Source organism: Lontra canadensis, unplaced genomic scaffold, assembly GCF_010015895.1.
Source record: "Lontra canadensis isolate GAN:19392208 unplaced genomic scaffold, GSC_riverotter_1.0 scaffold202, whole genome shotgun sequence".
Classification (NCBI taxonomy): Eukaryota; Metazoa; Chordata; class Mammalia; order Carnivora; family Mustelidae; genus Lontra; species Lontra canadensis.
In genome coordinates, this window is record NW_022631196.1 from 236,665 (window position 1) to 252,747 (window position 16,083).

General features: G+C 46.8%; 1 protein-coding gene across 4 annotated transcripts; it reads left to right on the forward strand.

Moving 5' to 3' along the window:
* The first annotated feature begins 3,888 nt into the window (after window positions 1-3,888).
* CCNE1 (cyclin E1) lies at window positions 3,889-13,971 on the forward strand. 4 transcript variants are annotated; one of them, XM_032848402.1, is made up of 12 exons: window positions 3,894-4,079; window positions 4,545-4,596; window positions 4,708-4,795; window positions 5,022-5,090; window positions 8,860-9,005; window positions 9,124-9,259; window positions 11,405-11,551; window positions 12,105-12,200; window positions 12,425-12,559; window positions 12,663-12,774; window positions 12,854-13,011; window positions 13,306-13,971. In XM_032848402.1, exons 2-12 carry the CDS (start codon window positions 4,574-4,576, stop codon window positions 13,426-13,428), a joined length of 1,233 nt encoding a protein of 410 aa, XP_032704293.1. In that variant the 5' UTR covers window positions 3,894-4,079; window positions 4,545-4,573; the 3' UTR covers window positions 13,429-13,971. The 4 variants fall into 4 exon arrangements, with proteins under 4 accessions (XP_032704290.1, XP_032704293.1, XP_032704291.1 ...); XM_032848399.1 differs by lacking the exon at window positions 13,306-13,971 and having other exon boundaries at window positions 3,889-4,079; window positions 12,854-13,297; XM_032848400.1 differs by lacking the exons at window positions 3,894-4,079; window positions 13,306-13,971 and adding an exon at window positions 4,098-4,139 and having other exon boundaries at window positions 12,854-13,297.
* The last annotated feature ends 2,112 nt before the right edge of the window (window positions 13,972-16,083 follow it).

The window sequence follows — 16,083 nt, forward strand, 5'->3', positions numbered from 1 at the left end:
GTGTGACTGCACTTGATCCCCAGAGTAAAAGAGGGTTATGGGACCACTCACTGGTTTGGCACACTCCCCCCTGGAGTCCCTAACAGTGTGAGCTTGTTCTGAACCACGACCCCTATGCTTGGGGAGCATGCGCTGGGGCCCTGGACTTGGGCTGACCTGGCAAGCCTGTGCAGACAGATTTCCACACCTGAGAGAGGACAGGAGCCAAGCCCCCAGGGCCTTCCCACACTCAGGTTCCCTGGCACTGGGTCCTGCTCTTCCTGCCTGGCCCCTACCTCACAGCTCACACTGGTGCAGCCAGTTTGACCCCCCTTTTTCTGGGGTTCCTATGTGTTCCGCAAGATGTATGTTCCGAGATGCCCCTCCCCACCTCCTCTGGCTCAGCCAAGCAGCCACATGTGCCCAGCTCTGCCTGATAGCAAGGCTTGGGCCAACTCTGCTTCTGGTCACAGCCCACACCTTCCCTGATCAACACGCTCCAGCACTCCTTAACTTCCTACAGGAGCCTTTAAGAAACTGTTGAACGTTCTGCACCAGGGGCCCAAGTGCAAATGATGAGCCAACACTGTCAGCAAGCAGTTTCCCGGGGCCACTGAAGGCTATCTGGGGGCCTCAGGTTAAGGAATCTTATCTCGGAAGGACTTCCCAGAAGGACTTACTTCTTCTTAATCCTTCCATCCTGGCTGCTGTTCTTACCATGTACGAAGCTACACAAATGCCCCCAAATTACTTTATGAATCATAATGACTGTGAACACATGCTGAACACTTACTATGTACTGGATACTATTGCAAATGCATTATGGGTATTAATACATTTGTGCCTCACACCAACCCTGGAGGTTAGGATAAGTAGAATCACCTCCATTTTACAGATGAGGAAATCGAGGTACAAACAAGTCAAGAAACTTTCCCAAAGTCTCATTGCGGAAGCAAGGTGATACCCTCCCTACCCAGCAGCTGGTTTCCTAGTTCAGTCTACGGTCTTCCTCAAGGCTGAGCCAATGCTTGGACACTCTGACCCTGATGCAGGCTGGCATAAAATGAAATGAAACCAAACAGCCAAAGGGGAGCTACCCCAGACAAGTGGCCATCAGTACCTTCCAGAGACTCCAAGCTTTATGGCAGGCTGTTTCTACAGACGTATCCTTTCTATCATCTCTGCCAAACCCATTCATCCTTCTGGCCTAGCTGATGCTTCCTCCATGCAGCCTTACCAGCATCCAAGTGTAGGTTGGATGCCATCTCCTGCCACCACTCCATGTGATTCTAGATCCTAGAAGTTTCCCATCCCAGCCCTACCACTCTGTATCACATCTGCCCATTTAGCTGCCTCTCTTCCAAACTGGAAATTTCTAAGTGAGCAGGGATTATTAAAGTCTGACTTTGTTTTGAATAATTTTTTTTGAAAAATAATTCTTATTTTTTAAAATATATGTTCAGTAAAGTGGATACATCATAACTGGGAATTTTTATGTACACAACCATGTACTCAGATCAAGATATAAAACATAGGTAGTGCCTAGAAGTTCCCTTGGTGCCTTCCTAGTTTTTAACCCCACTCCAGAAGTCTTCTGACCAGTCACTATAGTTCTGCGTTTTCTGAAACTTCAAATAAATGGAATCACACAGTAATACTTTTCTGTCTGACTTCTTGTGCTCCCCATGATTCATCTTGCTACATGTTTCAATGGTCTGGCCTTTGTACTGCTGTGCAGTATTCTACTGAATGAACATACCAAATTTCCGTATCCCCTGACTGTTGATGAATTTGTCAGCTAGGATACAGAACACCTGGAACTCTCACTCTTTGCTGGTCACAGTTTAAGTTGCTACCACCACTAAGGAAAACTTTGTCTTGTCTATCATCGATAATAATGATATATTAGATATCTATATACTGACATATATATCGTCTATCATTGTCATATACATCTCATTAATTGAGTGCTTAGTATGTGCCAAGCACTGTACTAAGTCTGCATTACCTCATTTAATCCTCCCAATCAACCTAAAAAGTAGATAGTTGCCATTTTTGAAGTAAGACCATCATAGTATCAACATGATAGGATTATCGTGAAGTTGAACTAACACTCTGAAGGACTTAGCCCAAAGCTGCCATTTTGGAAATGCTGTTTATGGTACCTCTTATTGTTATTACCAAAGGACACAGGGCTGGGAGTTCAGGAGCCTGGGATCCACGCCTCCCTGACAATCTGAGTTAGTCATCTCAGCAGCCTTGACCTCAGAGACCCTGGAAGGTCACCTCTGCTAGCAAGGACCTCTGGGGAGGATACAAGGCATACTGGTCAGTAAGACCCAGGCTCTCACTTCAAGAAGTTGAATGGGCAGGGAACAAGACTGAAACTGTGCATCAGGAAAGGTATTGGGAGTTTTGGGAGCCCTCTACTACATGCTTCTTGTGCAAGTTTCATAGAGAAGGCTCTTTCAAGTGACAATTGCTCCATATCTGCCTCATAAGCCTGTCAGGACCACAAGGGCTTGGTCGGTGTATGTTTTTCTAGAATTCACCCCCAAATGGGAACAAGTGTCTCCCTTCCCCCAGGCACTATGCCAAGAGCTGCGGGGATACAGCAGTGACCAAGACAGACAAGGTAGGGAAGGGACACTGTACAAGGAAATGAAAAGCAAGAGTCTTCTGGTGGCAAGTTCTGTGAAGAAAACGCAGCAGGACAAATGAGGTGGAGAGAAAGTCCTAGGCAGTGGGGTGCTGCAGATTAAGTGGTCACTGAAGACCTTGAAGTTCTAGGGAAGGAAGAACAGCCCCATGAGGGTCCTCGCAGGGCACAAGCTCCAAGGACTTGAGGTGAGAAAGGGCAGATGGTGGTGAGAAGCTGAGAGTGAAGGGGGTTGAAGGGAGGTCTGTGATGCTATGAAGGCCAGTTCCAGTGGAGCCCCAGACGCCAGGACAGAGAGTGCGAATTTGACCCTAAGCCCCACAAGAATTACTCTGAAGGCTTTCGGCTAGAGGGAGCTGCCTGGAATCCCAAAGTCCAAATCAGCTTCTTTTAACGCCCCCGGAAGAGTCTGTCGTGGAGGGGCAGAGAGGGAAGGTGCTGGGCTGTTCATTGAATGAATGAATACATCCTTGAAAGGATGGGCAGACACACGTCCAGGAGCAACCACCATGCCTCCGGCGTCTCAGACCGGCTGGGGCTGCCAGTGGCACCGGTTGTAGGCCAGCGAGGAGGCGCTGTGACCTTGGGCACATCCCCGCCCCAACTCACAGCCCGGAACCCTGCGTCTCATGGGCGGGGTGGACGTGCAAGGAGGGACAGGGCGCGCGCGCGACAGACCGACAGACGGCGGGTCCTACCGCTTGCTCCTGCGCGACCCCTGCCAGACCCCAGCCCAAGCCCGAACTCTAGCCGTCTGCGGTGTTTACATTCCACCCGCGCCGGCCACGCGGCCTTCTGGCGCTCGGGTGCCGCTCGACTCCGCCCACAGAGCCCCTCGGCCCGCCCCTCCGCGGCGCTCGCGCCAGACCTCCCCCGCGTTCTGCCAGCCCGGCGCGGCCCCGCCCTCCACCGCGCGCGCCAGCCGGCCTCCCGCGTCCGGCTCCGCGCGGCGCCGCAGCTCGCGCCGCGCAGGCCCCGCCACGGCCCCGGCCCCGCCCCTCCAGCGCGCAGGCCCTGTCACTTAGCCCCTCCCCGCGCAGGCCACGCCCCACTCAGGCTCCGCCCCCAGGCGGTCCCGAGCGCCTGGGCTGGCTTGTGCGGCGGCGGGGGCGGTCCTGAGAGCTGTAGCTGGGCGGGCCCCGGCCCAAGGACTGCAGCTGAGGGGCTCGGAGCCGGTCGGGGCGGGGCAGAAGGTGGCGGGAGGGTGCGAGGGCGGGCCGGGGGCCGGTTCCGCGCGCAGGGATTTTTAAATGTCCCGCTCTTAGCCGGGCGCAGGAGCAGCCGGCTCGGCCGCCAGCGCGGTGTAGGGGGCAGGCGCGGATCCCGCCACCGCCGCGCGCTCTGCCCGCCGCTGCCTCCCGCCTCCCGGCTTCCCGCTCGCCTCGGCCTCCTGCCTCCGGCCTCGGCTCGTGCCGCCTGCCTGCCGCGGAGACGGCTTCGGGTAAGGGCCCTGTCGCGAGCTGCGGGACGGCGCGGCAGCGAGGACTCCCACAGCTCCCGGGTTGGGCCAGGCCGGGCCGGGGTGGGGGTGGGGCGAGGCCGGGTCACCGGGTCCCTGAGGCGTCAGCGCGGGGTGCCCCAGTAGGGTGGCTCAGAGACGGACTAGGAGGAGGTGTTGAGGGGGAGACTGAGGCAGCTCGGGCCGCAAGGGAGGCGGTGGGCCGGCGGGGATTTCGGGGGCCGTCTGGGCCCCCCCAACCCCGGGTTCGGACCCGGCATCGCAGACTGTTGGCGGCGCCGCGGGTGACAGGCCACCCGGGCCCATCGGCCATTTTCCTGACCCGCCCGGGAGGCTCCCGCCGCCGCCGCCCGCGCGGGAGGGGGAGGGGTGCCTGGGGTGGGCTGGCCGGCCCTGGCCCCCCACCGCCGGTCGTCTTCACCCCACTGCCCGTTTTGTACCCTCAAGGCCTGAGACCTGATCCCACGCCCCAAGCCATGCCGAGGGAGAGGAGGGAGAGGTGAGTGGCCCTGTCGCTGTGGGGACAGGAAGGGTGTTCAGTCGTGGGGGAGGGGTGAACCCAGATTTGGGGAGAACTCACCCTGATCTCTGTGCCACCCTGACTTTGCAGGGATGCAAAGGAACGGGACACCATGAAGGAGGAAAGTGGCACTGATGTCTCTGTTCGTTCCAGGAAAAGGAAGGCAAATGTGGCTGTTGTGAGTACAAAGGAGACAGGTGGGGGAGGAGGACCCCCCCCCCCCCAAAATCTTACCTGAGAACCAGACTGGGCTCTGCCACATGTTTATTGTAGGGGGTTAATGGGAGTGCATTTGGCAGAAGTGGTGCCCACAACCTAACCAACTTTTTTTTTCTTCTCTCTCTCTGTTTTTGTCTTTGAACTGTTTGGTGTGTTTCCCTGGGGGTGGGTTTGCTTTATTTTAGTTTTTGCAGGATCCAGATGAAGAAATTGCAAAAATGGACAGGACTGTGAGAAGTCAGTGTGGCAGTCAGGTAGGTACACTTGCTGATTGGGCCTAGGTGGAGGCCTCCTGCTCTTTGTGGGTTAGATTGAATCTTAATCCCCCTTGCCTCCTGCTGAAGGCTTTTTCTGTACCTATGACCATAGTACATATGGCTGAGCTCTGTACCCATTAGTGGCACTGACCTCCGCCAGCCATGGGATTCCAGATATGTCTTGGGTTCCTCACCAGCACCTTTGAGACATCTTTGATGTCTGAAAACACCAGAATGGACATCAAATAACTCAGTCCTCTCCTTTTGCCCTTGAGGAAACCCAGACTCAGAGGAAGAAAGTAACCCAGAGTCCTGTGCAGTCCAGGGCGGAGTCCATCCTAGAGCCCTGTTTCTAGGCTGGTGAATTGGGGGGGGTGGGGGGATCCTAACACAGATATCTCTGGGTAATTGTGATGATGAGGGTTTGTGTGTGTTCATAAACAACCACGAATTCTCCCTATCTACTCTTCTATTTTTCCATCATGTCATGGTGCTTAAGGACCTCCCACCCCCTTTAGGTCACCCCCTTTAGAATCCCGCTCTGCGGGTTCTGAGCCCATCCAGTAGTTAACCTACAATGACTACTGCTGGCTGGGGCTTGACCTGGTAGAATATTCTGTGTGAGGATACATGTGTCTCAACCCAGTTTTTTAACCGACTAGTCCATTTCTCTTGTCGCTCTGGAATGGAGTTACTGCCAAATTTCCCGCATGCTCATGATATCATTACAATATCAGAAGTTCTAGCAGAGAAAGCTTGTGTTATCTCTCTACTTCCAGAAATGGCTGGAGACTGTAGTTATGGCTCTAATAGGGGAAGCAGCCTATCTCCAAATAAGTGGGTCAGGCCTTCTGACCCTATCACAGAGAAAAGCTGAGCAGGAGGAGAATTTGAGCTGAGGGCAATGGTCCCAACTAGGTTAGCGATGGGCGGCACATCACTTTGTTGGGCAGTGAGCAACAGCCATAGCAGTTGGTTCTGGAAGAGTGAAGGGCTTTAAGGCAGTGAGTTTGCAGTAGCAGTTGTCATTGCACATAGACCTTAGTAAGTAGCATTTCTGGGGGGGTCCACTGAATATTGAACAAGGGGTTGATGATTTCCTTCTCATTAGATGAAGAAATATTTCACTTAAGGGAAGGATATAAGACAATTCTTTCTTTTCCTCTTCTTTAAAAAATAAAGAACAAACTTTAAGGAGGGTGATTTGTGTGCGACATGATAAAAATGGATCTCTGCTTTGTGAAACTCAAGATTATTTATTTTGCCAACTGTTTCTGAATTGAAATTTCCAAGTGAAAATGAAACAAAGGCATCCATATTGACTTCTTAGAGTTTCAGAGTAGTTTCTGTTCTCCAGGAAGATCAGTGCAGTGCTCGGGTGCCTAAAATGGGGCTGTGGTCCTATCCCTAAACTGTGGACAGTTAGTTGATCGCTTTGGTATATGAATAGCCATATCATTTCCCACTAATTAGAAGGAATTTTCATGGTTGTTCCGAGATTAACAACAACAGGTTTCTGCACATTTTGTAGAGCAGATAGCTTGAAAATTGTCCCATCTACTTATGGGGGTAGTTGTTGTCTTGTTATTTCTCTGTGTAGATTCATGAACCTACAATTTTGGGGTAACACAACCTTCTTGCCTATTAATTATGCAGAAATTTCTCAGGTGTTATAATTCAACCCAGTACAACAGCCTTGAGCTACCTGTGGGCTTTATCCTAACTCCTTATAACTGCTTCATCAGGACCACAGAGAACCTTGGATTCTTTCTTTAGGCCTTTCTTACCAACAAGACTACCCTTTTATCTAAAATCCATTCAACATAATTTGTTCTGTTGTTTAACTTTTTGCATGAGACCCACCTTTTTTACTGAAGTGAATCCTGGCCTTTTTTTGTTGTTACTTCTCAGCCCCTGATTTTGTATAGGTCATCCTATTGTTAATTAAAAATGACATAAAGAGTTGGGGTGGTTAGAAATAGTCAAAATTGTTATCTTACTCTTATCCTTTTCCTTCCTAAAGTCAAATGGATTTAGGTTCCTTTAAAACCCAGTATCTGCTCAAGAGAAAGGATAGAGACTTCAAATTGTGCTTCACCCCCTGGCTCCTAAAACTTTCTGAACCACATGTCTGCTTGTGGGTCATCCAGTTTGTCTGTGAACTCCGAGTTGGAAACTGCTGCCATCTTCTCCTCAAAACTGCTATCAACTCTTTCAGCCATCTGGCTGCGGAGGGTGGCACCCAGCTCCTGCCTTCACAGCTAGAATTCATTCTTGAATGTAGAACAACTTGAAGCAGTTATGTGACCCTTTTTGTGTCAAGGAAATGCTACCAGCACATAATACTAGAGCTGGAAGTGGAGGTTGCCCTTCTGGAACAGCTGTTGGCAGGAGTTGTCATGGTTAATTTGCATGCCCAATTCTTCGCACCCTGGGTGGAGAAGAACTTTATCCCACTTTGCTCTTCTCAGCATATTGAAAGTGCTCTGGCTGCCTCTGAAAGTGGCCGGTGTGTCATGAGAGCCCTGCTCTACCCTATTCTCCAGACAGCACCTGGAGCCCATGTCCCCATGCTCATTTCTAGTTGCCCCATTGTTCCTTTCCTTCTCTAGTCAACTTTAATGAGCTGTCTGCTTAAAAAAAAAAAGTGCCAAGAGTCTCAGGGAAACAGGGTTTCCATGCTGGCGGGATTTATCTGCCACATTGTCACCAGAATCACTCATCTAATTCAAAAAAATCCATCATAGGCTTCTTTTCCAAGTAGGATGATAAACAGAGTAGCTTTAAAAAGAAACTTTTCTAAAAGGCAAAATGACCTTAGTATTCTCCAAATACTGAAAATTGAATAAAATTAACTATCTGGAATTTTTAAAGGAAAAGCATATTTGGGTTTTTAACGATGGTTTATTCACTTATCAGTTATTTAAGTAATTCTGTGCAAGACTCTGGGGAAGGGATTCAAAGGTCTTCAGAGGTATCTGGCTTCTATCTCCACAGACTTCTTGGTATATCCTATGACCATTCCTGGATTTGGTTTTAACTAGGCAGATATTCTTTTTGTTTTGTTTTAAGGAAAACAAAAGGTCCCAATTATGTAATATATTAGGCTAGTCTTAGAACCAAAAGATGTCACATGTGATGGGTTTTTAAGATGGGGAGACTTTAAATATAGATGGTAATCAGTTTACATTTTGATCGTTTAGGTCTGTGAATGTGGAGCGCTTATGTAAATACTTTTACTAGAAATCCTTTCACTTTTAAGAAATTTTAGTAGATTAATTGTACTTGTTAAAAAAACAAATCTTCAATTGTGACCAAGCAATCCCACAGCATACCTTAGAAGTTATGCCTAGTACCTGACTAAGCTGCAGACGGATTTGTATTGGTGGGGGTGGTGTCTTTTTTTTGTAATATAAGAGCTGTTTGCATTTTGTCTTAACCCCTCCTGGGTCCATCTTACTGCTCCGGTACGTGTTTGAGGGTGATAACGTGGAGGACAAAATGCGATTGACCTTGTAGTTGTCTTAGATGTTTACTGCATAGACTCCTAAGCCAATGACAAGTGAAATGAAAGCTTGGAGTCATTACTGTGGCTTTTACTTCGTGTTCCATTGTCATCCAAATTTAGTCCAGAACATGTATTTAGGCCTGGGGATTGCTCTCAGTATGAAGACATTTTCTGTTTTACTGGCTGTTCTACAAATCAGTGGGTGTAAAAATAGCTGGTTCATATTAAACATTTAGAAATGTCTTTTTTCTTTTACAGCCTTGGGACAATAATTCTGTATGTGAAAACCCCTGCTCCTTCATTCCCACACCTGACAAGGAAGAGGGTGAGCCAGCATCCCCAAGTTCTGCGTGTGGACCGCAGAGTTTCATGCCCTCCAGAGCCTCACCACTGCCTATACTGAAGTGAGTCACATACCATGTGCCTTCCAGATCTTTTACTCCTTGTGCACAATCTCACCAAGTTAGTGTGGACGCATACTGACACCTACCTTTCGTCTTTCACTTCTTTTGTATTTTGTAGCTGGGCAAATAGAGACGAGGTGTGGAAAATTATGCTAAACAAGGAGAAGACATACTTAAGGGATAAGCACTTTATGCAGCGGCACCCTCTCTTGCAGCCTAAGATGCGAGCAATTCTTCTGGATTGGTTAATGGAGGTGAGCTTGAGTCTTCCTGCTGACTGGAAGCATTGACCACTTCTAGAATCTTCTGTGCTATTATGCTGTCTTCCTGTGTTTGATCCCATTGACACATTCTGTGTCTCTGAAGCTGTGGTATATATATTCCCATTTTGCTTGCATGCTTCCTTAGAAGAATTTCTGAAGTCTCTTTACCATGAAGATATTTTTAAGTTGGCCTCTAGTTTTTTTCTCCAAAGTTCAAATAATTACAAAAATTCTATTTTCCACTTAACTGTAAATATTGATATTTGGTCTTTGTTAATTAAATTGCTTTTAAATCTATCCAGTGGAATGCAGATAACAGCTATTTGATAGCCACTATCATAAATTTTAAAAATATATGAGCAGGCTTATCTTTAACAGCTAGAAAGCTTGCATTGTTCCTTTTTAACTCCTTGGAATCCATTTCTCCTTCCCCACAGAATATCATCCTAACAAAATATATTGTTCAAATCTTTTACTGGTCACACTGTCAGACTTCTCTGCAACAATTGATCAAAAGAACGAGTATTACAAATTGTGGTGGGTAATTGTTAAAACATAAAAAGCGATATTGTGTGGGCCTGCACCTCACTCTGAGAGGCAGTGTGGGTGACTCAGTGGTGCCTCGATGAAGGGGTGCTTCCTGGACACCTGGAAGCCTTGGGTGATAAGGAGTGGGCTTTGTGTTGTTGAAGATAGCATATTTATGAAGAAGGACATGGGGAAGCTAAGTGTCTATTCCCTAAAAACAAACTCTGCTGTGTACTCTTTGGAAAGCCTATATTTGAGGGTTATGTGGCCCCCTCTTATGCTCAGCCTAGAATCCAATCCCTTGCTGCCGTCTCACCACATATCCGTCTTGGTCAGGCAAGTCACTGAACTTAGAATCTTGGTTTTCTCATCTGTCACATTTTCTACCAGTATTTTCCTTTCAGAGTTTGTAGGGATTAGAAATCATAGGCAAGAAAAGATAGTTGTTTTTACCATCCTTGATTTGCTTTTCTTTATTGGTCTCTGAAAACGTTAACATTTTCTGTACCGAGTTCTTGGCCTTGCCGTTGCCCACTGCAGTCCCACTAATGTCTGGGCCCTTGGAGACGTTCTAGAATCTTCTAGAATGAAGATTCTAGAATCTTCTAGAAGACATGCCTCGAAACATTAGATGTAGTATACTTTACTGTCAGGCTTCATCTCATAAGATGTTGTGATGGAGAACTTCTATTTTGTATAATGCAGGTGATGCTAAATACTTTAGGGAAGGTTTCTCTCTGAAAGTAAATCAAAAAAAGTCATATAATACCATTGAAAGGATAGAAAAGAATTGTAACCTTTTTGTCTTCAGTGGAACAAGACTGCAGGCTTGTCTGCAGTGATGCTATTTCTCAGCCCTGAGCACAGCCAGAAAGTCTGCGTGCATATGGGAAAGGCAGTGCTCAGGCCGTGTGCCCAACTGTGAGCTGGGTGACAGGTTGGAGAGTTTGTTCCTGAGAGGACAGAAGCTCTAGTTTCACTTCTGATCAGATCATAATAGTATTACTTTATAAAAATGGACTTCAAATATGCCTCAACCTGGACTTTAGAAATACTCTTCAGTGATTGATGGAATTTTCTGTCAATGTTCTGTTGTTTCTCCCGTGCCTTTTCTACTTTTTAATCCCATAAATTGCACTCACACATGGGAAGGCCTGTGTAGGAATGGTAGGTCTATATGCATAATCAGACATTATAGATTGTGGTGATGAGTGAAGGTCTACTATTTCCGCGGTCCTTTCCTCTTCAGCTCTCCCATGCACACCATTTTACCCAATCTCTCAGCAATCCTGTGAAGCGGGCAGGGCAGGCATATCCTAATTTTATAGTTAGAGATTATCATTCACGGTTTTTCCATGAAAATGCTGCTTTACCAGCCTATGCACGTTTGCTCTGACTATTACACTTAAGAACACTTAAATCTTTCTGAGTTCCAGCTTTTTATTGTCCTTGTACTTAGGGACAAGCCAGGTAACAGTCCTTTCAGAAAAACAAAGTTCTCTCTCTTGATTTGGTTATATTGTCCTTCACCAAAACTCATGACAAGTTTTTTTGTCTTTCTTTTTTCCTCAAGTAACTATTCTAAAACGTAATAAATATTTTTTTCAGGTGTGCGAAGTCTATAAACTTCACAGAGAGACATTTTACTTGGCCCAGGATTTCTTTGATCGGTATATGGCAACACAACAAAATATTGTAAAAACACTTTTACAGCTTATTGGGATTTCATCTTTATTTATTGCTGCCAAACTTGAGGTAAATTATTTTCAAATATTTGTTATGTAACACATGCTGTTTCTTGAGATCCCCCGAGATTACTGCAAGAGGCCAACTGTTTGTCTACATTTTTCTAATTTGAGGTCATCTAAAGTAAAGATACATGCAGAAAGGGCTAGAAATTAACCAAAAAGTGAGGGAAGTAGTGAGTATATAAAATGCTTAGGGGAATGTAGTTACTTGAAGCCAAAAAATTGAACTTTGACCCAAGAGGATTAGAATTCTGATGTGATGAGAAGAGTGGATAGGCCCAACTTTAGAACATGCTGCTAAAGGTATGAAAAAGGTGAAAATTTCAAGAATATCCCCACTGAGTAAAAGCTGTGTTTATGTCTTTATTTATTGGTAATGATGGGTGTTTGGTTTCTTTCACAAGGAATGCATTTTGACCAGTGGAGTAGCTCCTGTATTTAGTCCATGATGTTCCCTCTTTCTATGCTCGTATACTAAAAACAGTGAATGTGGATGTACATTGTAAGCTGAAACTATTAGAGAAATTTGCTAGTCATTTCTCCCTTTTATTTCCTTCTAGGAAATCTATCCTCCAAAGCTGCACCAGTTTGCTTACGTTACAGATGGGGCTTGTTCAGGAGAGGAAATTCTTAGCATGGAATTAATCATTATGAAGGTAGGTTACAAGTTGATTTTTCAGTCCTTTTCTTTAAATGCATACATAATATCTTTTCTACATTCAGTATAAGTGCCTCTGACTAGGTGTTCTCCAGCTGGACACATTGTGGCATGGAGTGTGGCTGCATTTTGAACTCCTTTAGAGGCCCAAAGGGAGCAGAAATGTCTTTTTTTCTGCCCCCCTCAACCATTGATCTGACCTTTCTCTCTGTTTTCTCCTAGGCCCTTAAGTGGCACTTAAGTCCCCTGACCATTGTGTCCTGGCTGAACGTGTATATGCAGGTTGCGTATCTAAATGACTTATATGAAGTGCTCCTGCCTCAGTATCCCCAGCACATCTTCATACAGATTGCAGAGGTGAGTGGCTCTGTTACCTCTGGGGGTTCCTACCCCCCCGGGAGACGGAAGAACTCAGGATAGAGGCTGGCTGCCTGCTTCAGTGTTCTTTTCTGCTCCACAGCTTTTAGATCTTTGTGTCCTGGATGTTGGCTGCTTAGAATTTCCCTATGGCGTACTTGCTGCTTCTGCCTTGTATCATTTCTCCTCATCGGAATTGATGCAAAAGGTTTCAGGTATGTTGGATTTCCAGTTCATTCACAAGAAGTATTAAACTCACAAATCGACGGAGCCTAAAATTTACTTTTGTTGCAGGGTATCAGTGGTGTGATATAGAGAAGTGTGTCAAGTGGATGGTTCCATTTGCCATGGTTATAAGGGAGACCGGAAGTTCCAAACTTAAGCACTTCAGGGGAGTTCCTGCTGAAGATGCGCACAACATCCAGACCCATATAAACAGCTTGGATTTGCTGGTGAGTCGTGGTCCTTGTCCCCCAGATAAACTCCTGAGGCCACCGGAGCAGCTTCTCCACTCTTCTTTGGGCAGCCTCCAGCTATCCTCGAAAGCCTCCAATTCATCTAATTCCTTTGAGAAAGAAAAACTGTGTTTAATAGATGTGATGTCTAGATAGCACTGCAGACCAGTGACTTCAGATTGTTCTTTGCTGTTCTGTTGCCCTCCCCTCCGCAGAGAGGAGCACATAGGACACGAAGCCCGAAGGATGCATTCTTCCATTTTTACCATTTCTCGCTTTTATTCTTACCAGGACAAAGCCCAAGCAAAGAAAGCCATATTGTCTGAACAAAATAGGATTTCTCCCCTCCCCACCGGGGTCCTCACCCCCCCACAGAGCAGTAAGAAGCAGAGCAATGAGCAGGGGACCGCGTGAGCACACCAGCCTCCTCCACCCAAGACAGTCGTGCGGAAGCGCCCGCCCCAGGTTCTTGGCTGCGCACCGGGGCGGAGGCGTGCGTTAGCTTTTACAGATATTTAAATGGAAGAGCATGTCTCTTCTGCAACCGAAGTGTTTCTGTGGATGGCATTGGACAGGGACAAGTGTTTTTTATTGAATGCTTAGAGTTTTTGAAATAAGTGGGTCAAGTACACCAGCCACCTCCAGAACACCAATGAGTGCTCCAGATGCTGCTAAGGAGGGTGATACTTGACTTGATTGACTGTTCATGCACGGAACAAAGGCTTGAAGTCGCGGAGTGCCACGTTGCCGTGGGCTCCCCTCGGGTGTGCTGGGCTGTGTCGAGTTGAGGGGAACAGGTGGTTGTGAGTGTTGTGATGTGGAGCCCACAACCAACCGTGCTGGGGGCCTGCCCTTTTCACACTATCAGTTGACAGTGTACAATGCCTTTTATGAACTGTTATTTTGTAAGTGCTGCTACGTCTATCTGTTTTTTAATAAAGATAACACTGTCTTTGAGACAGCTGGTTTTATGAGCTCTTTGTGAGCATTTGAGTTAGAAGTCTTCTTTGAGTGTGGCTGTATCAAGTTCTCCTTTTTTGCTTCATACCTCTTAAAGCTCCCACCTTTCAAGCAAAGATATTTAAAAGAAGACTTCTGAAGTGAGCATTAGGGGTAGCCACGAATGCTTCCCGAGGGCCTCCTGAGGGGGGAACAAGGCCTTGATTTGGCATTTCTCCCACATTGTCCCAGCCCTACACAGCGGCTGCTCAGGTGGGGCTCACGGGCTGGCTGTGGCAGGACCAGGGAACTCGCGTCTGCAAGAGGATTCTTAGGGATGGTGTCTGCTCTGTGACAGGCCAGAGGTCATAAAGCACCTCTAGTAAGTGTTCCTCCACACCCTTTTCATTCTTACCCACATCTTAACCTAAAGAGCTTTCATTGGGAGAGCTTGTTAACAAAATGTCATAGCCTAAAACTATACTTTGAGAAAGAAAATGTATAATAAAATGATATATAGCTCAAGTGCACAGTCTGTTCCCTGACCGTTGATGGAGTCTCCAAGTGCCTTGCTAATGGAGGAAGTCCCTGCCCATTTTAAGGCCTAACGTGTAGAGGTCACCCCACATTTTGTGGAGCATTCTCATCGTGGTGGTCTTTTTTTTTTTTTTTTAAGATTTTATTTATTTATATGACAGAGGAACAGCAAGAGAGGGAACACAAACAGAGGGAGTGAGACAGGGAGAAGCAGGCTTCCCACTAAGCAGGGAGCCAACCCAATTCGGGCCTTGATCCCAGGATCCTGGGATCATGAGCTGAGCTGACCATAGATGCTTAAGAACTGAGCCACCCAGGTATCCCTCATCGTGGTGGTCTTGTGTGTCTCACTTCCTTGCAGTGCTTTGGTGTATGGGTTCAGAAAAAGGGAGGGCGAATGAGCAAACAAACCCACTTATTTTTAACTTGGTATTTTATCTCACTTTGCAAAACCCTGTCAGAAGTGGAAAAACAGACATTTAAAAATCTGTATCATATTTATATGAAGTTGGAGAGAGACCCTACTCTTTCCTGTTGTGACGCTATAGTTATAGCACGTTTTAATACGGCATTCTGGATGAATGCATTATAAATCTATATGTGCTGGTAGTCAGATGGTACTCCGAGCTAATTATTTCTTCATCTCAGGCACAGATGCTCCCACCTTAAAAAGCAGTGGATTTTTAATGGCGATCATTCATAAGTGACTTGTTGGAAAAATCCTAAAAGTGGTTAATTCACATTTGGTATTTTCTATGCAAAAATAGGGCACCAGAAACATTACTATTTTCAAAGCTTTGGATAAGTCTTAGGGCTTGACTGGTGAGGTAACACTGGTCTGAACACACGTTTGAGGCAAACACTACTTCATAGACCGTCCAGCCCACGTGCTGAAATGAGAATGACTTATATGCAAATTCGAGAGTACTGCATTTCTGGACCTCGGTGCTTTTTGTTTTTATTAAATAGCAATGTTAACCAGAGGCAGCTCTAATGAAGGATGTGTCCTGGGTGGGTAAGTGAAATTCATAGGAACCCATATTTTCTGTGACTCTGCCAGAAACACTAAGAGCCACTAGTAAGTAACATCAAGTTTCCCAGCTCTAAAGCGCTCCTCCCTTTCTAGTAGTTGGCACCAACTTTGCTCCCTCGCTGGTTGGCTCTGCATACCCATTTGCCAAATCATTTCTGTTTTGCCATTCAACTAAACCCAGCGGAGGCCAGGGGATGCCAAACAAGACATCGGAGGGAAAATGCCAGCTCTGGTCCACCTTGGATGAGTAAATGCTCTGAGGCAGAGGTGGTGAGCAGGAGGACCCAGAGAAGGAGGTGACGTGGTCCCTTAGTCTGACTTCCTTGTGCTAGAGGAGAAGCTAAGAGAGTAACTTATTGACCAACCATAAGGGCTGATTGGATTGTGGTAGAGCAAACCACATCCTCATGTCACGCCCTAGCTCACAGTTCACTCGCTAGACCTCCCCAGAGTTGCTCTGGTGTCTCTGTCCCCTGTGCCGAAGACAGAAAACCCTGGTCTTCAGGTAGTGGGTATGCAAGGCCTTCCAATGCCATCTTCCCCTCGTGGAACTCAGACAG